Source organism: Salmo salar, chromosome 24 (assembly GCF_965601325.2).
Source record: "Salmo salar chromosome 24, fSalSal1, whole genome shotgun sequence".
Lineage (NCBI taxonomy): Eukaryota > Metazoa > Chordata > Actinopteri > Salmoniformes > Salmonidae > Salmo > Salmo salar.
This window is the reverse complement of record NC_138314.1, coordinates 31,584,327-31,604,616: the sequence shown is the minus strand read 5'-3', so window position 1 is coordinate 31,604,616 and position 20,290 is coordinate 31,584,327. Positions and strand designations below refer to the sequence as shown.

The window sequence follows — 20,290 nt, the reverse complement described above, 5'->3', positions numbered from 1 at the left end:
GTGTATGTAAACTTCTGACCCACTGGAATTGGGATACAGTGAATTATAAGTGAAATACTCTGTCTGTAAACAATTGTTGGAAAAATTACTTGTGTCATGCACAAAGTAGATGTCCTAACTGACTTGCCAAAACTATAGTTTGTTAACAAGAAATTGTGGAGTGCTTGAAAAAATAGTTTTAATAACTCCAACCAAAGTGTATGTAAACTTACGACTTCAACTGTATATATATATATATATATATATATATATATATATATATTATATATACACTGCTCAAAAAAATAAAGGGAACACTTAAACAACACAATGTAACTCCAAGTCAATCACACTTCTGTGAAATCAAACTGTCCACTGTCCACCGATTGACAATACATTTCACATGCTGTTGTGCAAATGGAATAGACAACAGGTAGAAATTATAGGCAATTATCAAGACACCCTCAAACAAAGGAGTGGTTCTGCAGGTGGGGACCACAGACCACTTCTCAGTTCCTATGCTTCCTGGCTGATGTTTTGGTCACTTGAATGCTGGCGGTGCTTTCACTCTAGTGGTAGCAAGAGACGGAGTCTACAACCCACACAAGTGGCTCAGGTAGTGCAGCTCATCCAGGATGGCACATCAATGCGAGCTGTGGCAAGAAGGTTTGCTGTGTCTGTCAGCGTAGTGTCCAGAGCATGGAGGCGCTACCAGGAGACAGGCCAGTACATCAGGAGATGTGGAGGAGGCCGTAGGAGGGCAACAACCCAGCAGCAGGACCGCTACCTCCGCCTTTGTGCAAGGAGGAGCAGGAGAAGCACTGCCAGAGCCCTGCAAAATGACCTCCAGCAGGCCACAAATGTGCATGTGTCTGCTCAAACGGTCAGAAACAGACTCCATGAGGGTGGTATGAGGGCCCGACGTCCACAGGTGGGGGTTGTGCTTACAGCCCAACACCGTGCAGGACGTTTGGCATTTGCCAGAGAACACCAAGATTGGCAAATTCGCCACTGGCGCCCTGTGCTCTTCACAGATGAAAGCAGGTTCACACTGAGCACGTGACAGAGTCTGGAGATGCCGTGGAGAACGTTCTGCTGCCTGCAACATCCTCCAGCATGACCGGTTTGGCGGTGGGTCAGTCATGGTGTGGGGTGGCATTTCTTTGGGGGGCCGCACAGCCCTCCATGTGCTCGCCAGAGGTAGCCTGACTGCCATTTAGGTACCGAGATGAGATCCTCAGACCCCTTATGAGACCATATGCTGGTGCGGTTGGCCCTGGGTTCCTCCTAATGCAAGACAATGCTAGACCTCATGTGGCTGGAGTGTGTCAGCAGTTCCTGCAAGAGGAAGGCATTGATGCTATGGACTGGCCCGCCCGTTCCCCAGACCTGAATCCAATTGAGCACATCTGGGACATCATGTCTCGCTCCATCCACCAACGCCACGTTGCACCACAGACTGTCCAGGAGTTGGCGGATGCTCTAGTCCAGGTCTGGGAGGAGATCCCTCAGGAGACCATCCGCCACCTCATCAGGTGCATGCCCAGGCGTTGTAGGGAGGTCATACAGGCACGTGGAGGCCACACACACTACTGAGCCTCATTTTGACTTGTTTTAAGGACATTACATCGAAGTTGGATCAGCCTGTAGTGTGGTTTTCCACTTTAATTTTGAGTGTGACTCCAAATCCAGACCTCCATGGGTTGATAAATTGGATTTCCATTGATTATTTTTATGTGATTTTGTTGTCAGCACATTCAACTATGTAAAGAAAAAAGTATTTAATAAGATTATTTCTTTCATTCAGATCTAGGATGTGTTGTTTAAGTGTTCCCTTTATTTTTTTGAGCAGTATATATATATTTCTAATAATGACAATTATAACAATACTGAATGAACAATGAACACTTTTATTTTAAATTAATATAATACATAAATAAAATATATTTAGTCTCAAATAAATAATGAAACATGCTCAATTTGATTTAAATAATGCAAAAACACAGTGTTGGAGAAGAAAGTAAAAGTGCAATATGTGCCATGTAAAAAATATAATGTTTAAGTTCCTTGCTCAGAACATCTGAAAGCTGGTGGTTCAATATGAACTTTTCTTCAGTAATCCCAGTTAAGAAGTTTTAGGTTGTAGTTATTATAGGAATTATGATGCGTCGACTATTTCTCTCTATACCATTTGTATTTCATATACCTTTGACTATTGGATGTTCTAATAGGCACTTTAGTATTGTCAGCCTAATCTCAGGAGTTGACAGGCTTGATAGGCTTGCTAAGAGCTGCTGGCAAACGCAGTAAAGTTTGAATGAATGCTTATGAGCCTGCTGCTGCCTACCACCGCACAGTCAGACTGCTCTATCAAATATCAAATCATAGAATGAATTATAATATAATAAACACAGAAATACGAGCCTTAGGTCATTAATATGGTCAAATCCAGAAACGATCATTTCGAAAACAAAACGTTTATTCTTTCAGTGAAATATGGAACCGTTCCGTATCTTATCGAATTGGTGGCAACCCTAAGTCTAAATATTCCTGTTACATTCCACAACCTTCAATGTTATGTCATAATTATCAAAAATTCTGGCAAATTAGTTCGCAATGAGCCAGGCGGCCCAAACTGTTGCATATACCCTGACTCTGCATGTAATGAACGCAAGAGAAGTGACACAATTTCCCTAGTTAATATTGCCTGCTAACATTAATTTATTTTAACTAAATATGCATGTTTAAAAATATATACTTCTGTGTATTGACTTTAAGAAAGGCATTGATGTTTATGGTTAGGTATACTCGTGCAACGATTGTGCTTTTTTCGTGAATAGGATTTTGTTAAATCATCACCCGTTTGGCAAAGTAGGCTGTGATTCGATGATAAATTAACATGCAGCGCATTGATTGAAGATTGATTGTTTTTTATAAGATAAGTTTAATGCTAGCTAGCAACTTACCTTGGCTCCTTGCTGCACTCGCGTAACAGTTGATCAGCCTGCCATGCAGTTTCCTAGTGGAATGCAATGTAATCGGCCATAATCGGCATCCAAAAATGGCATTTACCGATTATTATGAAAACTTGAAATCAGCCTTAATTAATCGGCCATGCCGATTAATCGGTCGACCTCCACCAACTAGTGATCAGGTCAATCGTCCCAACCAACCTGGGACACTGTAAAACAGAGTTTCCGACTCAGCACAGAATGGACACCCCTCCCCAACAGTAAGATCCAGGTCTACCAGATGCATGTTAGTGGTTATGGATCCATGTATTATCCTCCATTGGAGGTCAGCTCTGCTCTTATCAGTAGGCAGTTTATATAAAGACCGCCAACAACCTTTTGGGGAGGCACCAGGTTCAAACACACCTGCCCAACTCACCGATTTTACCCCTTCCAGGGAAGATGCTCAGGACACTTTTACACATATTTTGTACATGGCCTTCTTTCCCACCGCCTTGAACTCCCCCAGCTCCGGGGTATGGAAGGAAAGCAGCATCCCCACGTCCTCCTCTAATGCCCCCGCCGCAGCACTAACATCACTAACATTTAGCGCAGGGAACACATACTCCAGACCCTCCTTCCACCGATCAGAGTTGGAAGTATCAGTCACATACTGCCGATGAAGTACTGGCAAAGAATCGCAGACCTCAGCTACGACCTTCCTCAGTAGGCGAGATGATCGGATCCCCGCTGTTTCTCCCAGCTCCTCCAACGATCTTCTTCTGCTCCGCATCAGGTGACCCAGCTTGGTACACCCCACACCTAACAGGCATTAACATAGGCTGGCTAAACCCATAGCACGGGACTAGATAACAGTGTTATAAAAAAGAGGCTCTTCAAAAAGCCACATCCCTGGTGGCGTGCCGGCCTTACGGGACATGTCAAACTCTCCAAGCCTGCATAACAGACTCATAGAATGGAGTCAGGCCAGACAAATCACCCACCTCCAGCTTTAAGAGGGAAATATGCTTATCTAAGCCCAACCAGCCCGCTCTCCTCATCAATGTGTCGGCTGTATCGACCCAGCTAGAACCGTCACTGTACAACAGTCTCTGGGCTGCTTGAAGTCGGAAAGCCATGAGCCGAGAAGAAATGTCCACCAGGCCTTGCACACCGTCGTGCAGTGGCAGGTACAGGGCTGCAGCTTTAATCCAATGTTGTCCAGACCAGAAGAAATTGACAAGGGTTCTCTGAAGCTCTTGTATCAGGCCCCCCCAGTGGCTGCAAAATCATTAGTTTGCCACAGAGTAGAGGTGGCTAGGTTACTGGCTACCAGCACCCTTCCCCTATAAGGGGTAGCACCCATTTCCACCTAGACAATCTGGCACACACCTTCTCCACTACACCCTCACAGTCATTTTTTTAAAAGACATCGGAGCCTAGAAAAACCCCCAAAGTCTTCATCCCATCTCTGCCCCAGATATTCTTTCAATCTGTTTGAGAGACACTTAGATATGTAAAAAAGCAAATGTTTAAGTTCCTTGCTCATAACATGAGAACATATGAAAGCTGGTGGTTTCTTTTAACATGAGTCTTCCCAGTTAATAAGTTTTAGGTTGTAGTTATTATAGGAATTATAGGACTATTTCTCTCTATACCATTTGTATTTCATATACCTTTGACAATTGGATGTTCTTATAGGCACTATATTATTGCCAGCCTAATCTCGGGAGTTGATAGGCTTGAAGTCATAAACAGCACTGTGCTTCAAGCATTCCGAAGAGCTGCTGGCAAACGCAGTAAAGTGCTGTTTGAATGAATGCTTACGAGCCTGCTGCTGCCTACCACCGCTCATTAAGACTGCTCTATCAAATATCAAATCATAGACTTAATTATAATATAATAAACACACAGAAATACGAGCCTTAGGTTATTAATATGGTCAAATCTGGAAACTATCATTTAGAAAACTAAACGTTTATTGTTTCAGTGAAATACGGAACCGTTCCGAAATTTTAGCGAACGGGTGGCATCCCTAAGTCTAAATATTGCTGTTACATTGCACAACCTGCAATGTTATGTCATAATTATGTAGAATTCTGTCAAATTAATTACGGTCTTTCTTAGGAAGACATGGTCTTCACACAGTTTGCAATGAGCCAGGTGGCCCAAACCGCTGCATATATCCTGGTGCGAATGCGCTTTTGTTAAAGTAGGCTGTGATTCGATGATAAATTAACAGGCACCGCATTGATTGTATGCAACGCAGGACAAGCTAGTTAAACTAGTAATATCATCAACCATGTGTAGTTAACTAATGATTATGTGAAGATTGATTGTTTTTTATAAGATAAGTTTAATGCTAGCTAGCAACTTACCTTGGCTCCTTGCTGCACTCGCATAACAAGGGGTCAGCCTGCCACGTAGTCTCCTCGTGGATTGCAATGTAATCGGCCATAATCGGAGTCCAAAAATGCCGATGACCGATTATTATGAAAACTTGAAGTCGGCCCTAATTAATCAACCATGCCAATTAATCGGTCGACCTCTAGTGAATATTAACAGTGAAAATATTGTGATCAGAAAAACCTACAGGAGTAATGTCACACCTTACAACCCCACCACAGTAGTGCTCAGATACATACAACCTGTCTAACCTTGCTGCACTGACACAACCTTCATTAACGTTTAGCCATGTGTACTGCCTAACTTTTGCATTTCTTACTCTCCACATATCAGAAAGCTCAAACTCAGTTAATAGACCAGACAGACAAATTTGTGACCACAGGTGAGGTTCTTCAGCAGTGCGATCAACAGTAAAATCCACTGTACAGTTCCAGTCCCCCCCTGAAACCATAAACCCCTCTTGGTCACACTGTCTTAAGGTTTTCTTTATTTTATCAAATACGGAAATACGCTCTGTACTCTCATTAGGAGCATAAAAAAAACAACAAAGCACATAACATCCGCCTTAACCAATAAAACCTGACCCTTGACAATCTCTGTTTTAGATACCACAGTCACCCCTAAGCCTGAGGAAAGCAAAATTGCCACCCCAGCACTGAAATGAGTACCATGACTGAGTATATGCTGCCCGTCCCACCACATACCCCAGTCAACCTCATTAGCCTCATCACTATGCATCGCCTGTAGAAAAAAACCACATTAAGCCTTTTCTGTTCTATTATTTCTAATACTCAAGCCCATATCCTTCTCCTGATCCTCCTCAACTGAGGCCACAGACCCCTGACTCCCCTCTGCCACATCCCTCTCAACACTCCCCACTTGCACCCCATCACTCGTACCGGGAATCTCCTCCACTGCCTGGGAGACTAGCCCCAGCTGAACCCCCTTCTGTACCCCATTACTCGTAATGGACATCTCCTCCACTACCTGGGAGACTAGCTCCACCTGAACCCCCTCCTGTACCCCATCACTCGTACTGGGTATCTCCTCACCAGTCTTGGGAAGTGGCTCCCCAGTTCCATCCTTACCTCCTAAAACAATATTTTTCTGCTGCACATCAGACGTTATGTTCTCCTCTGGTACAAGCTGCAACTCAGTACCCTCAACAACAGGTGCTTGTGGCTGCTCTACCACAGTTGGCCCACCTCTCCCTACATCAGTGGGCCCAGGCGTTACGAGGCCCACCTCTCCCTACATCAGTGGGCCCAGGCGTTACGAGGACCACCTCTCCCTACATCAGTGGGCCCAGGCGTTACGAGGACCACCTCTCCCTACATCAGTGGGCCCAGGCGTTACGAGGACCACCTGCGTCCCGCCCTCCACCCTCTCCCTTTTCGGACAAGCATGTAGCTTATGGCCAACATCCCCACACTCAAAACACTGTTGACTACTCATACTAGCATAAGCCATATACAGTCTGTTGTCATACTTGACTTCAAATGATAACTCCAAAGTCTGCTCCGGTCAGTCCAAAAACATAAACACCTGTCGCCAAAACGACATAACCTGTTTCAGAGCCAGGTGTTTGCAACCCAGCAGGACAATTTTAATTGAACTTGCAAACTTCTCAAACCGCAATGGCTCGTGCTCCAATAGCTCATTGGGAATAAACAGTGTTACATTCGAAATCGTTACTCTTGTTGACGGAGAAAAAAGTGGCGTAACTTGAATAAACATACCTTTAAGAAGTACACCATGCTCAACCATCCGATCGACAAGACGCTCTTCTTTAAGAAAAACCATCACCGCTTTATTCATCCGGGATGCATAAGCAACAGTTTCTATGGCGACCAGAAACCCCTCCACAGTGACAGCGGCTTCAGTAACACACCTGAACAGGTGTCAGGGACAGGGACAGCATCACCATGTGGGTCGCCATCCCCACCAAAACCAGGGCAATTCCAATAAGAAATACAATAAACCTAATTCTACCACTGAAAAAAACTACCTTAATCAGACACCACTCACACTCGCCCTAACCATTCCCAGCATGCACCAACGAGAGAGAGAGAGAGAGAGAGAGAGAGAGAACTAGCAGGATGGTGTCATGTAAATACAGTTTGATGGTTGAGGTGTACACTGAGCTAGGTTCAGTAGGGGCACCTAGCCATGCATACTGTATATTCTATACATATCTCCACATGCTAACACATGAACTAAAACATACCATACCAACAACCTACATCTCAGCACCCATAATACTTTCATCAGACATAAAAGTGTAAAACACACATACACACTCATTAAAGCTGCAGTTCAAATGGAAGTCAGGTTTGATGTATGGAGAGTATTTAATTGAGGATGTTACAGGGTCATTGTTGAGACACTTTTATCATACAACTTCAATGAAATACAGTTACACACCATTACACTTCCATAGCAAAATAAAAGACAGGTTTTCATAAACCATTAACCTTCTTTTACCAGTACATATAGTATATCAACATGTATTGCACATATTTGTACATATTTAAGTGCTATATTTTTGGAAGAGAAATTAGATAGTCATTCTAACACTGTATTAACTAACATTTATTAAACTTGAAGTGCATCTTAAAATGTTTTTTCTACTGGAATATGTGTGTACACTCCGATATGCAGTATAAAATGTGTTTTTATACTTGCTGGAATATCCAGGGCCAAGAGCCTCTTGTAAGTGTGTTATGTGGTTGTTGTGCTGTACATGATGGCATTGATTGCTGTAGTGTTTTACATCATATTGAGTTATATTGAGGCTGACTCGTAGACAATAAAACTATTGGAACACATTGTACATCCTTATAATTTAAGTGAATGCATTTTTCTCCAGTGTCCTCCCTCTCTGTCTTTCCTCCCCCTCTCCAGAGTGTGTGTGAGGTTTGGTTTTGTAGAAGCTCATCCACACATTCTGATCACACACTGACCCTGAGCGATGCAGGGACATCACACACACACACACACACACACACACACCACACACACACACACACACACACACACACACACACACACACACACACACACACACACACTTTCTGAAATGGGGCATTCAATGCCCTCAATGACCCTCGGACTGGACTGTCAAAATGTAATCCATCCACTTCTATGTGTGTATTAAAGTTGCCATTCAACATGAGGAATCATGGAACCTGCTACGGAGTGCACCACCACACACAGCCTTTAATTCCCAAGACAAACAATGGACGGCTAATAGTGTAAGGAGAAACGATGTATGCTCTTTGCCTGTCTCTCTTTCTCTTTGCTTCTCATTATTCCCCCTCTCCTTTTCTGTCTCGTCACCTTCACATGTTTTAAGTGGGAGGAGGTGAGCCAGTCTCCCTGGTGTCACATGAAAAGTTGAATGTGGTTTGTTTATTAAAAATAGAAAAGCACTGACAGAGAGAAAGAGAGCGAGAGAGAGACAGAGAAAATCTATATTTTTACATGGAGGGGGAGGTCAGTTAGGAATCTGATATGCTGCAGACTGTGGCTAGGTCCTGTTCTGTCAGGTAGTGAGGGCTGGATTCAGAGCCTGCCATTAAATTGCAGTGTAAATGAAATTGTATCCTTCCTTCCATCTCCATTAGTCTTCATTCCTTCATCCTTCTCTCTCCCCTGTTCAATTCATTCATCTGTCCATCGACCACTCCTCATCTCCTCCACCCCCATCTCTCCCTGCTCATAACCTTCCTTTCTCTTCACCTCTACTCTCATTCCTCCACACGTTTTTCTCTCTCTTCCTATCCCACCATCCCTCCTTTTCTCTGTGTCTGAGATCAATAGATCACTTCATGTGTTCCGCGAGGTTAGAGGTGCGTTTAGAGAGCAATATGCTCAGGTTACCCTGCTGGAGGGCAAGGGGGCAGGTGTGGGGGTAGGGCAGGCTCTTAGGGCCAGAGGGATGACAGGACACTTTACCGGTCATCACTGCCGGTTAGCACTGAGCGTGTAATAAGTGGACGAGAAACACATTGTTCCTCCTGCCTTCGTGAACATATCTATCTCAAATACCTCATACCCCTGCACAGTGATCTGGTACTGCATAGCTCCCTGCACATTGATCTGGTACTGCTACTCCCTGTATATAGCTCCCTGCACAGTGATCTGGTACTGCTACTCCCTGTATATAGCTCCCTACACAGTGATCTGGTACTGCTACTCCCTGTATATAGCTCCCTGCACAGTGATCTGGTACTGCTACTCCCTGTATATAGCTCCCTGCACAGTGATCTGGTACTGCTACTCCCTGTATATAGCTCCCTACACAGTGATCTGGTACTGCTACTCCCTGTATATAGCTCCCTGCACAGTGATCTGGTACTGCTACTCCCTGTATATAGCTCCCTGCACAGTGATCTGGTACTGCTACTCCCTGTATATAGCTCCCTACACATTGATCTGGTACTGCTACTCTCTGTATATAGCTCCCTGCACATTGATCTGGTACTGCTACTCCCTGTATATAGCTCCCTGCACAGTGATCTGGTACTGCTACTCTCTGTATATAGCTCCCTACACATTGATCTGGTACTGCTACTCCCTGTATATAGCTCCCTGCACAGTGATCTGGTACTGCTACTCCCTGTATATAGCTCCCTGCACAGTGATCTGGTACTGCTACTCCCTGTATATAGCTCCCTGCACAGTGATCTGGTACTGCTACTCCCTGTATATAGCTCCCTACACATTGATCTGGTACTGCTACTCACTGTATATAGCTCCCTGCACAGTGATCTGGTACTGCTACTCCCTGTATATAGCTCCCTGCACAGTGATCTGGTACTGCTACTCCCTGTATATAGCTCCCTACACATTGATCTGGTACTGCTACTCACTGTATATAGCTCCCTACACATTGATCTGGTACTGCTACTCACTGTATATAGCTCCCTGCACAGTGATCTGGTACTGCTACTCCCTGTATATAGCTCCCTGCACAGTGATCTGGTACTGCTACTCCCTGTATATAGCTCCCTGCACAGTGATCTGGTACTGCTACTCACTGTATATAGCTCCCTGCACAGTGATCTGGTACTGCTACTCCCTGTATATAGCTCCCTGCACATTGATCTGGTACTGCTACTCCCTGTATATAGCTCCCTGCACAGTGATCTGGTACTGCTACTCCCTGTATATAGCTCCCTACACAGTGATCTGGTACTGCTACTCCCTGTATATAGCTCCCTGCACAGTGATCTGGTACTGCTACTCCCTGTATATAGCTCCCTGCACAGTGATCTGGTACTGCTACTCCCTGCACAGTGATCTGGTACTGCTATTCCCTGTATATAGCTCCATTCTTGTATTTTATTCCTCTATTGTGTAAATAATTTTTAGTTGGGAAGGGCTCGTAAGCAAGCGTTTCACGGTCAAGTCTACTCCCCTTGTATTTGACACGTGGCAAATAAAATGTTACTTGATTTCCTCACCGTGGTTTAAGAGATCATCAGCATCTCACCTCGTTTTAATGACACTGACAGGCATGATGTTCTTTTAAGCCGTTTAATACACTCCTTATGTGTCACGCCCTGACCATAGAGAGCCCTTGGTTCTCTATGGTATAGTAGGTCAGGGTGTGACTGGGGGCGATCTAGTATATACATTTCTATGTTGGTGCTAATATGGTTCCCAATTAGAGGCAGCTGTTTATCGTTGCCTCTGATTGGGGATCATATTTAGGTAGCTATTTCCCCACCCCTGTTTTGTGGGATATTGATTGTTTGTTAGTGTGTTTGGGCATTACCTCCTCACGGTCTTTGTAAGGTTTGTTATTTTGTTTTGTTAGTTTCACTTAAATATGTGGAACTATATTCACGCTGCGCCTTGGTCTGCCCATTTCCAAGATCGTGACAATATGTCCATAACCCCAGCAGCCCTCTAACCCCATATCCAATAAATGGTCTGTCTGTCTGTCTGTCTGTCTGTCTGTCTGTCTGTCTGTCTGTCTGTCTGTCTGTCTGTCTGTCTGTCTGTCTGTCTGTCTGTCTGTCTGTCTGTCTGTCTGTCTGTCTGTCTGTCTGTCTGTCTGTCTTAAGGAGGAGTGCTTAGCGAGCCAGAGGAGATCAATATAGTAACAGAGTCTCCGCCCCCCCAGCCCACCCCTGCATTAGAGCAGCTCTGTCTGTTAAAGTGTGTTAGGTCAGGACCTGACCCCACTTATGACCCCCATGGCCCACAGACCTGTTCTGTGCCCCCCACCCCTCCCCTTCCCTCCTACAGGCTAAATAGGGTTTATAACGATCTGACCCTAGACCTCACCACTAATGATGAGTCCCCCCGACACACACACTTACAGCAATAACCTGCTTAGGATGCGGTGTGTGTGAAATAAATACTAATTTTAAGCACATGCCCTCTCTAACATCATGGCTGAAAATCATAAAGCACTAGTTACTGTAGTATCTGCTGTTTGATTGAGATACAGAACTAAGAGAAGTTGAATGCTCCCAGATTGTGTCAAGCCGAGAGTGTATTTCAGTGGGGTTCAGAGAGGCCCGTCTGTGGGCCGCCTGACATCACTGTCTCTGGTAAGTCATATACTGTACATCACCTAACTGTCTGTTGTCTACCAGGCTGTCTACACTGCAGGTCAACCTGATTAGACCGGCCATTCTTGCAGGATCACTGCTCTCAGTTAGAGAAAATCCATACATATGTCTCCAGTCAGATCCAAGATGGATGCCTCTCTGGTATCCACAATGCATTGCAGTGCCGCCACTACTGTACAATGAGGCTGCATAATGGCTCTTCCAGAGGAGGTGGAGGAGGAGGCGTAATGGTGGCACATAATTTGAGCACCCACGGGGGAGAGAGAAGCCTGTTTGCGGTGAAACCACTCAACACATTATCGGTGGAGAATCAAAGAGCTCCCCTGTAAAGCTCTACGGTCAGTGCACCGCTTGAAACTCCACGGACGGTAGCCACCACAGAGGAAAGCAGAGCAGGACTGGACGAAAAGAGGTCCGATGTTTTGAGATTGTAAAGTTTAGATGGATTATCAAACCGCCAGGAGGCAAGCCTCACCGTTTGTCATGAACTAGGACCCCCATAGAGGTTTTCCTGGTCAGGTTTCGTGGTGAGGAAAAAACTCCGGGCCCTAGACAATAAGAAATAAGGTCAATCATAATTCTTCCAATCGGTAACCTGCCAACCATTGCTCCACTAGGTTAACCCTCTTGGGGGAGATTTTAACTAGCCTACCTTGGTAAGGGTCACAACAATTCTTTTCATGAGTCTCGCAGTCATTTGTCAGGGATTGTGTTGCTTCCTTTCAACACAATGCTGGAGGTCACAGAGATTAGAGGTCATGGGAGCTAGTTTGGACAGATATGTGCTTTGACTCCATTATTCATGTTTCACCACAATCTGGTGATCAGCGTGCATAAATGGCAGCATCCACCCACACTGTCACATACGCACGCACGCACGCACGCGCGCGCGCACACACACACACACACACACACACACACACAATCTTATAAGCCTACTGAGAGACAATCCCTCTTTGTTTCGCTGTCCTGTTCCGTTGCCTCCTCCTGCTTAGGAATGCACCACTGCTATTCCTCTACTGCTCCAAAACATCACTGTGGTGTGTGTGAGTGCATGCGTGGGTTTTTAGAGATTGAGACTGTGTGTATGAGAATAAAATATGAATTGTTTATTTTGGGATAGAACTGTAAACCAGAGAAGAAAATACATTTGGTCCACAGATAAATGATAAACAGAAAGGAATGAGCACAGGCTCAGAGTCCGACCGTCATTCTCTCCTCATTCACAAAGTACTGTGTCAACACATTCTTTCTCATCATGACCTAAACTACTATTGTACATTCATTAGCCCTGAGGGGAGACAATTGAATGACATTTTGGAGAGTTTGGTTCCTAACTTCCACCAGTTTAAAGACCACATTTCTGTTCGTGGGACAGATGAGAAAGAAGCAATCCTTGACATTAACAAAAATGTACTCAAACATACTGTATTTAACAATATTTGAGTATTACTTGTGGTAACATTGCATATAAAATGCAGTTATACCCATATTGCGTATTTTGGATATGGGTTTTGACATGCACATCTACAGACGGATATAGTGTCTTAGGTTAGGGAGGTTAATAATATCATGATGATAATGTGATCAGTGATACCTCATATCTCAGAAACTCATGAACAAGGAAGGATGTGGTGATTGGTATGGAATTGAGCCTCATACTTTTTGTAAAAACAAAAACATGCCTCCTCTTCCATTTTTTTACATTTCATTCTTCCACTTTAATTTTCCTCAAACACCACTTCTCCCCTTCTCTTCTGCTCTCATCTCTTCTCCCCTTCTCTTCTGCTCATCTCTTCTCATCTCTTCTCTTCTGTTCTCATCTCTTCTCTTCTGCTCTCATCTCTTCTCCCCTTCTCTTCTGCTCTTCTGTTCTCATCTCTTCCCCACTTCTCTTCTGTTCTCATCTCTTCTGTTCTCTTCTCTTCTCCCCTTCTGTTCTCATCTCTTCTCCCCTTCTCTTCTGTTCTCATCTCTTTTCTTTTCTTCTGTTCTCTTCTCTTCTGTTCTCATCTCTTTTCCCCTTCTCTTCTGTCTCTGCACCTCTCTTTTGTTCTCATCTCTTGCTCCCCTTCTCTTCTGTTCTCATCTCTCCTCTTCTGTTCTCATCTTTTGCTCTTCTCGATTTTTTTGTCTCTCTTCTTCTTCCTTTTAATTCCACTCTCCTCGCTCCACTCTCCTCTCTCCTCTCTCTCAGGTGCGTCATCGGTGATCAGTAACGATGACGACTCGGCCTCTCCTCTCCACCACGTGTCCAATGGCAGTAACACGCCGTCCTCCTCTGAGATGGGCCTAGACGCGGTCATCATCGGCATGACCAAGATCCCCGTTATCGAGAACCCTCAGTACTTCCGCAGCAACAGCATGCTCAAATCAGACACCTGTGAGTACAACAAGACCATGGCTTACACACACACGCACAGACACACACACACACGTGTATACACTCACAAGACACACATACAAATGGCTTTCTTTAACACCAGTTCCTTTTAATGGGTAACAGATATAGCCTACTAGACTGTAGCAAAGAAGAACAGCCTGCAGACTAGGAGATCTCAAAGGATCTGAGTGCTGACGTCACCATGAATCTGTTGCACCGACACATAGACGCCATCTAAGAACCCACACCAGAATGTACGTATGTGTGGGTTGCCTTAGCAACACTCTCTCCGCTGCTATGGAAATGGCACTGGAGCTGCTGATAAAATGTGTTGAGTGGGACAGGCAGTGCTCCGTGTGTGTGTGTGTGTGTGTGTGTGTGTGTGTGTGTGTGTGTGTGTGTGTGTGTGTGTGTGTGTGTGTGTGTGTGTCAATCACACTTGTCAGCTGTGTAGTTGGATCTATCTAATCCATCAAATTAGAGGTCATGCTTCTTAAAGGGGACACAAGTTCCTGAGCAGCTGATGTACGGAGGGCATCTACAATAGGACTGTGCCTCTGTGTTGTTCTGCGTTATACACAGTGTGTGTCTCCGCTATCTTTACCTGTCTGGGCCAATGGGGAGAGAGCTGTGGTCTGACTTGTGTCCGCAGAAAATCACCAAAAGAGATTTACGAGCCCCAGAAAAACATAACATGTCAGTCACTACTGTACAGCTGTGTGTGTGTCTGTGTGTTTGTGGTGTGTCTGTGTGTGTAAATGTCGTATTCAGTTTGATGAAAAAGAGAGCAACGGTGTAGGTAAGGTATTATGTCAGGAGAGTGGGGTGTGACACTAATATCTTAGAAACAGATCAATATCCTCCATTAGTTTGTGCACTCCATTAGAGTGGACAAAACTCATTATGTACACACACACACACGCACACACACACACACACACACACACACACACACACACACACACACACACACACACACACACACACACACACACACACACACACACACACACACACACACACACACACACAAACACAAACATGCATACAGTGCATTCAGAAAGTATTCAGACCCCTTGTCTTTTTCCACATTTTGTTACAGCCTTATTCTAAAATTGATTCAATTGTTTTTTTCCCTCATCAATCTACGCACAATACCCCATAATGACAAAGCAAAAATAGGTTTTTAGACATTTTTGCTAATAAAAAACGGAAATATCACATTTACATAAGTATTCAGACCCTTTACTCAGTACTTTTTTGAAGCACCTTTGGCAGCGATTACAGCCTTGAGTCTTCTTGGGTAGGACGCTGCAAGCTTGGCACACCTGTATTTGGGGAGTTCCTCCCATTCTTCTTTGCAGATGCTCTGTCAGGTTGCTGCACAGCTATTTCCAGGTCTCTCCAGAGGTGTTCGATCGGGTTCAAGTCCAGGCTCTGGCTGGTCCACTCAAGAACATTCAGAGACTTGTCCCAAAGCCACTCCTGTGTTGTCTTGGCTGTGTGCTTAGGGTCATTGTCATGTTGGAAGGTGAACCTTCATCCCAATCTGAGGTCCTGAGCGCTCTGGAGCAGGTGTTCATCTCTGTACTTTGCTCCGTTCATCTTTCCCTATAACATGACTAGTCTCCCAGTCCTTGCCACTGAAAGACATCCCCACAGCATGATTCTGCCACCACCATGCTTCACCGTAGGGATGGTGCCAGGTTTCCTCCAGATGTGACGCTTGGCATTCAGGCCAAAGAGTTCGATCTTGGTTTCATCAGACCAGAGAATCTTGTTTTTCATGGTCTGAGAGTCCTTTAGGTGCCTTTTGGCAAACTCCAAGCAGGCTGTCATGTGCCTTTTACTGAGGAGTGGCTTCCGTCTGGCCACTCTACCATAAAGACCTGATTGGTGGAGTGCTGCAGAGATGGTTGTCCTTCTGGAAGGTTCTTCCATCTTCACAGAGAAACTCTAGAGCTCTGTCAGAGTGACCTTTGGGTTCTTGGTCGCCTCCCTGACCAAGGCCCTTCTCCCCTGATTTCTCAGTTTGGCCGGGCAGCCAGCTCTGGGAAGAGTCTTGGTGGTTCCAAACTTCTTCCATTTAAGAATGATGGAGGCCACTGTGTTCTTGGGGACCTTCAATGCTGCAAAAATGTTTTGCTACCCTTCCCCAGATCTGTGCCTCGACACAGTCCTGTCTCGGAGCTCTACGGACAATTCCTTCGACCTCATGGCTTGGTTTTTGCTGTGACGTGCAAAGTCAACTGTGGGACCTTATATAGACAGTTGTGTGCCTTTCCAAATCATGTCCAGTCAATTGAATTTATCACAGGTGGACTCCAATCAAGTTGTAGAAACATCTGAAAGATGATCAATGGAAACAGGATGCACCTGAGCTCAATTTTGAGTCTCAAAGCAAAAGGTCTTAATACTTATGTAAATAAGGTATTTCATATTTTTTATTTTTTATAAATTTGCAAACATTTCTAAAAACCTGTTTCCAATTTGTCATAATGGGGTATTGTGTGTATACTTCTGAGGAAAACTTTTATTTAATCAATTGTAGAATAAGGCTGTAACGTAACAAAATGTGGAAGGCACTGTACCCCGGCCTATAGACACACCCACAGACACAAATGCACTGTCAACTTGCACTGTCAACCTGCATGTCTTGTAACTGAAGTACTAAAGGCCAATGCATCAGAGCTTTCCTCCTTTGTTAGTGATCTACTCTTCTCTCAACCCCTCTTTCTTCCTCTTGGTCTCTCCACCCTGGTCTCTGGGTTTAGAAGGCTTAGCATTGTACTGGAAATTGTGATTCACAAATGTATACTGCTCAAAAAAATAAAGGGAACACTTAAACAACACATCCTAGATCTGAATGAAAGAAATAATCTTATTAAATACTTTTTTCTTTACATAGTTGAATGTGCTGAAAACAAAATCACACAAAAATAATCAATGGAAATCCAATTTATCAACCCATGGAGGTCTGGATTTGGAGTCACACTCAAAATTAAAGTGGAAAACCACACTACAGGCTGATCCAACTTTGATGTAATGTCCTTAAAACAAGTCAAAATGAGGCTCAGTAGTGTGTATGGCCTCCACGTGCCTGTATGACCTCCCTACAACGCCTGGGCATGCTCCTGATGAGGTGGCGGACAGTCTGTGGTGCAACGTGGCGTTGGTGGATGGAGCGAGACATGATGTCCCAGATGTGCTCAATTGGATTCAGGTCTGGGGAACGGGCGGGCCAGTCCATAGCATCAATGCCTTCCTCTTGCAGGAACTGCTGACACACTCCAGCCACATGAGGTCTAGCATTGTCTTGCATTAGGAGGAACCCAGGGCCAACCGCACCAGCATATGGTCTCACAAGGGGTCTGAGGATCTCATCTCGGTACCTAATGGCAGTCAGGCTACCTCTGGCGAGCACATGGAGGGCTGTGCGGCCCCCCAAAGAAATGCCACCCCACACCATGACTGACCCACCGCCAAACCGGTCATGCTGGAGGATGTTGCAGGCAGCAGAACGTTCTCCACGGCGTCTCCAGACTGTCACGTCTGTCACATGTGCTCAGTGTGAAGCTGCTTTCATCTGTGAAGAGCACAGGGCGCCAGTGGCGAATTTGCCAATCTTGGTGTTCTCTGGCAAATGCCAAACGTCCTGCACGGTGTTGGGCTGTAAGCACAACCCCCACTTGTGGACGACGGGCCCTCATACCACCCTCATGGAATCTGTTTCTTGGTTGTTGCCCTCCTACGGCCTCCTCCACGTCTCCTGATGTACTGGCCTGTCTCCTGGTAGCGCCTCCATGCTCTGGACACTACGCTGACAGACACAGCAAACCTTCTTGCCACAGCTCGCATTGATGTGCCATCCTGGATGAGCTGCACTACCTGAGCCACTTGTGTGGGTTGTAGACTCCGTGTCATGCTACCACTAGAGTGAAAGCACCGCCGGCATTCAAAAGTGACCAAAACATCAGCCAGGAAGCATAGGAACTGAGAAGTGGTCTGTGGTCCCCACCTGCAGAACCACTCCTTTATTGGGGGTGTCTTGCTAATTGCCTATAATTTCCACCTGTTGTCTATTCCATTTGCACAACAGCATGTGAAATGTATTGTCAATCAGTGTTGCTTCTTAAGTGGACAGTTTGATTTCACAGAAGTGTGATTGACTTGGAGTAACATTGTGTTGTTTAAGTGTTCCCTTTATTTTTTTGAGCAGTGTACTTTCATCAAGTTGTTTACTCTTCTCCTGTGGTATGTCTCCTATTCACCAATGACATCAGAACACAGTGACTAAAGTCTAAAGCCAATCCCTACACCACCGTCCAGAAGTGAGTCTTTGGAAAAGCCACAACTAATTAGCTAAAACTCTAAGGAGAATGATAGACAGGGGAAGGGGTGTGGTTTTGTCTCTTCTTGACATGCATTTTCTCAACTCTTCTTGAACTGCACTGTTGGTTAATAAGGGCTTGTAAGTACGCATTTCACGGTAAGGTCTACACTTGTTGTATTCGGCACGTGACAAATAAAGTTTGATTTGATTTGTACTTACTGAGAATGATACGTGTAGTAAATGTGTGGCGTTTTGTTGTGTAAATGTACATTTACTGTACATGAATTGACAGGAATTGTTGAGTTGTATGGTTGTAATGACTGTAATGGTGGAAATAGTTGAGTTGTGAGTAGAAAGTGTTTGAGTAACAGAGCTATATGATAGCTGTTCATATGTGTGTATAAAGAAGAGAGTTAGTAAGAAATGGTAGTGTGTTGTGGCTTTTTTGGGTAGATGTTTAAGGAATTGTGGGTACTTACATAATTCTCTGAGCTGTGGTTTTGACAGATGTGATGTCATCAGGTTAACACACACAAGCACACCCGTACACATGCACACACACAGACATATGCACACACACAAACACACACACACACACAAAGCTGTGCTCAGGTCTTGAGTCTGTACTTTCTGGCTTAATGGCCTACGCGCTCTCTCTACCTCTCCATAACTCTTTAATATTGGGTTATGGTTCTCAGTAAGTTAGTGCAGCTCGATGCAGCTTCAAAGTCTAGCCCTCCGCAATGTAATAGACTGAGTGGTGAGCTTTTCTTCAAATGCATTTCTTAATTAGATCAGAAATAAATCTTGACATTTGTGTCCTGTTTCTCTCTGAAGACAGTAACCTGCTGATGAATATGTTTTGGTGTTCTCCACTGTCCTTGCGCTACAGAGAGTTCAGTGGGTGCAGCTCTGGGAGAATCCCGCAACTGTATCACCACCAGCCAGATTTCAGCATCAAAAATCGCTATTTCAAATAGACTTTGAAACATCTATTTCTGACGATTCCCACATGATAGCTATTATGCTGAGAGTCAGAGCTGACATGATGTTCCTATAATCACAATAAAAAGACAACACACAACTAATTGTGCACCTTTTACTTTTGAAAACACAGTGATCAGACAATACAGCTCATCACGATCAATATCAAGACAACAAAATAGTAGATAGATCATTCGGTTCAACCAATGACGGCTCCCAGTCCCCTAATCCAACCATATATCGTCATCTCTTCTCATCTAATATATATACTGATTACGGCATTCATATTCAGAAGTCACACTGATATATGTAATAACCAGGTTCTCTCTGTGTTGCAGTTGTCCAGCACATCAAGAGACACAACATAGTGCTGAAGAGGGAGTTGGGAGAGGGGGCGTTTGGGAAGGTTTTCCTGGCCGAGTGCTATAACCTGTCTCCTGAGCTCGAAAAGATCCTGGTGGCTGTCAAGGTAACGCTGCTCTTTCCAGTCTATCACAACCCACTGTAGGCTACATCGTTTGGCCAATTTCCAAATGGACCCCCAAACCCTACCCCTAGATACTCCTTTAGGAAAATCAACCAATGGCCTGCTTCCATCAAGAATTCCAGCATTCAAAGTATGTGGTGAAATTAGATCTTATAAGAGAGTTTTAATTAAATAAACATG

The 20,290-nt window shown here is 44.6% G+C and overlaps 1 protein-coding gene across 1 annotated transcript in view; it reads left to right on the top strand.

Annotated features, from left to right (window-relative positions):
* Positions 1 to 20,290, top strand: part of ntrk2a (neurotrophic tyrosine kinase, receptor, type 2a) — a 54,156-nt gene that overhangs the window by 22,692 nt on the left and 11,174 nt on the right. Inside the window, exons 13-14 of the mRNA XM_082968648.1 lie at positions 14,121 to 14,306; positions 19,962 to 20,092. Of these exons, the coding sequence (XP_082824774.1) occupies positions 14,121 to 14,306; positions 19,962 to 20,092 (317 nt within the window). The remainder of the gene's footprint in view (positions 1 to 14,120; positions 14,307 to 19,961; positions 20,093 to 20,290) is intronic.